Source organism: Rhea americana, unplaced genomic scaffold (assembly GCF_003343005.1).
Source record: "Rhea americana isolate MKP2758 unplaced genomic scaffold, rheAme1 scaffold_151, whole genome shotgun sequence".
Lineage (NCBI taxonomy): Eukaryota > Metazoa > Chordata > Aves > Rheiformes > Rheidae > Rhea > Rhea americana.
Genome location: NW_028185606.1, coordinates 506,869 through 508,619, shown reverse-complemented (window position 1 = coordinate 508,619; position 1,751 = coordinate 506,869). Strand labels below are relative to the sequence as shown.

The window sequence follows — 1,751 nt, the reverse complement described above, 5'->3', positions numbered from 1 at the left end:
CGGGGCGTCGCGGCGAACGCTCGGCCCGGCGCAGCCGGTTACGGCAGCGCGGCGCGGAGCAGCGGCCGGGACGCCCGGGTCACGAGGCGCCCGAGCCCGGGCGGGCACACGGAGAGGGCCTTTGGGCCGGGCGCCGYGGGGAGCCTGCAACGGCAGAGTAGCGGCTCGGCAGAGGGTGGCAGCACGAGCACGAGAGTCGGCAGCCGCTCGCTGGCGCAGCTCGCGAGCGCTCCTTACGGGAAATCCTGCGGCCCTGAGCAGCTCCAGGCTCAGGCCACAGGCATCCAGCCCTGCCCCAAGCTTCGCTGCGCTTCAGCTTTCGGGCGAGTTTAATATTCACTGTCCCTCTCCCCAGACAAGCATCAGCGCTCTTTGCACGCTGCTTTGCAAATGCAATTTTACGCKGAGCGTTTTTTCAGAGGATGGTAAAACGTGGCCTCGTCTGCTCTGCGAAAACGCCTCGAGCCGGCCCCGGTAACRTTTGCGTACGCCGCTATCCTCCGGGGCTGCCGATCGGCTCTCAGTCCAATTAGAATTTATTACGCGCAGTCAGTTAGTCACTCCACACCTCCTGCACAAATCAGTCACCTCCTACTCACCAGGAGTGAACGGAAGAGTATGTTTTTCCTGATACAAACCCTGGCAGGCCAAGATATCTGCAAAATTTAACCCACAGTAATGAACACCCACTCGGACCTGCAAGACAGAAGGGGACAAACATAAATCTTTCCATTCGAGCAACAGCAGAAGGGTTTTAAATAGAGACTTACTGCCCTGAGCCTGCAGCAAAGCCTGGAAAAATAAATCCGGATCTCTCAAGCGCCCCACGCTACGCACCGCGCGGTCCCAGCTCTCGAGAGATACGGGAGCTTTCTAACTCAGAGGGTCTCAGACTCAGCTGCAGAAACTAGGGACGGCCACTGGTTTTGCCGTGGCCGCGTGGATTTGCCTCCCCCCCTGCAAGGTTTTCCACGGGACCTGATGGGAAACRGACAACCTTCACAGCAGACCAGTTATGGCACCAGGGCCACTTTTGTCCTGCCCCCCCATTTTGGGATGATTTTTTTTTTCCACGTATGTTGATCACAACAAGAGGCTTCTGGATTTCAGTCTACGTGAAACCTTCATCTGCTCACGTGCCCGTTCTGCGCTGTTTMGGAGCACACCTGGCACGGCACGGCAGGGCAAGGCAAGGGGGGGACGTGACTCGGTTTACCGGCGGCGTAGGGGGGCTCCCGGCGCCGCGGCCGCTGTACCTGCTGGGGCTGCAGAGGAGGCGAGGGCACATCCCGCACCAGCAGCGGCTTCGCCAGCTCGGCGCACAGCGCCGCGCGGTAGCCCCGCGCGCCGCCTCTCCCGCAGCCTCGTCCCGGGACGCCGACCCTGAAACGCAGGCGCACGGGGGCAGCTCAGCCCACGCAGGGGAGACCCGCGCCGCGCCGGGMCCTCGGCCCCGCTGCTGCGTGGAGCGCGTCCGTCCACCACGGCCSCTTCTCCGTGGGGAGGAGGGATGGAGCAAGGGAAAGGGATGGAGAAAAGAGTGGGGAAAGGGGAAGGAAAGGGACAAGGCACAGGGAAAGCGAAAGGCAAAGGGCCGGGGCAGAGGGAAAGGGAGGTGCCCTCTGCCCCGGCAGCGCAGCGCCCCGCACGGGCCCGCACCGCCGCGCCGCCGCCGCCATGACCCGCTCCATGATCCGCCCAGCCCGGCCCGGCCCGGCCCGGCTCGGCTCGGCCCGGCTCGGCTCGGCTCG

The 1,751-nt window shown here is 63.9% G+C and overlaps 1 protein-coding gene across 1 annotated transcript in view; it reads right to left on the bottom strand.

Annotated features, from left to right (window-relative positions):
- The window catches only part of LOC146598822 (protein Cryzl2-like), a 7,336-nt gene extending 5,592 nt beyond the window's left edge, over positions 1 to 1,744 (bottom strand). Inside the window, 3 exon segments of the mRNA XM_085299630.1 lie at positions 578 to 696; positions 1,257 to 1,383; positions 1,660 to 1,744. Coding sequence (XP_085155756.1) covers positions 578 to 696; positions 1,257 to 1,383; positions 1,660 to 1,691 — 278 coding nt within the window. The 5' untranslated portion in view covers positions 1,692 to 1,744.
- Positions 1,745 to 1,751: the final 7 nt, after the last annotated feature.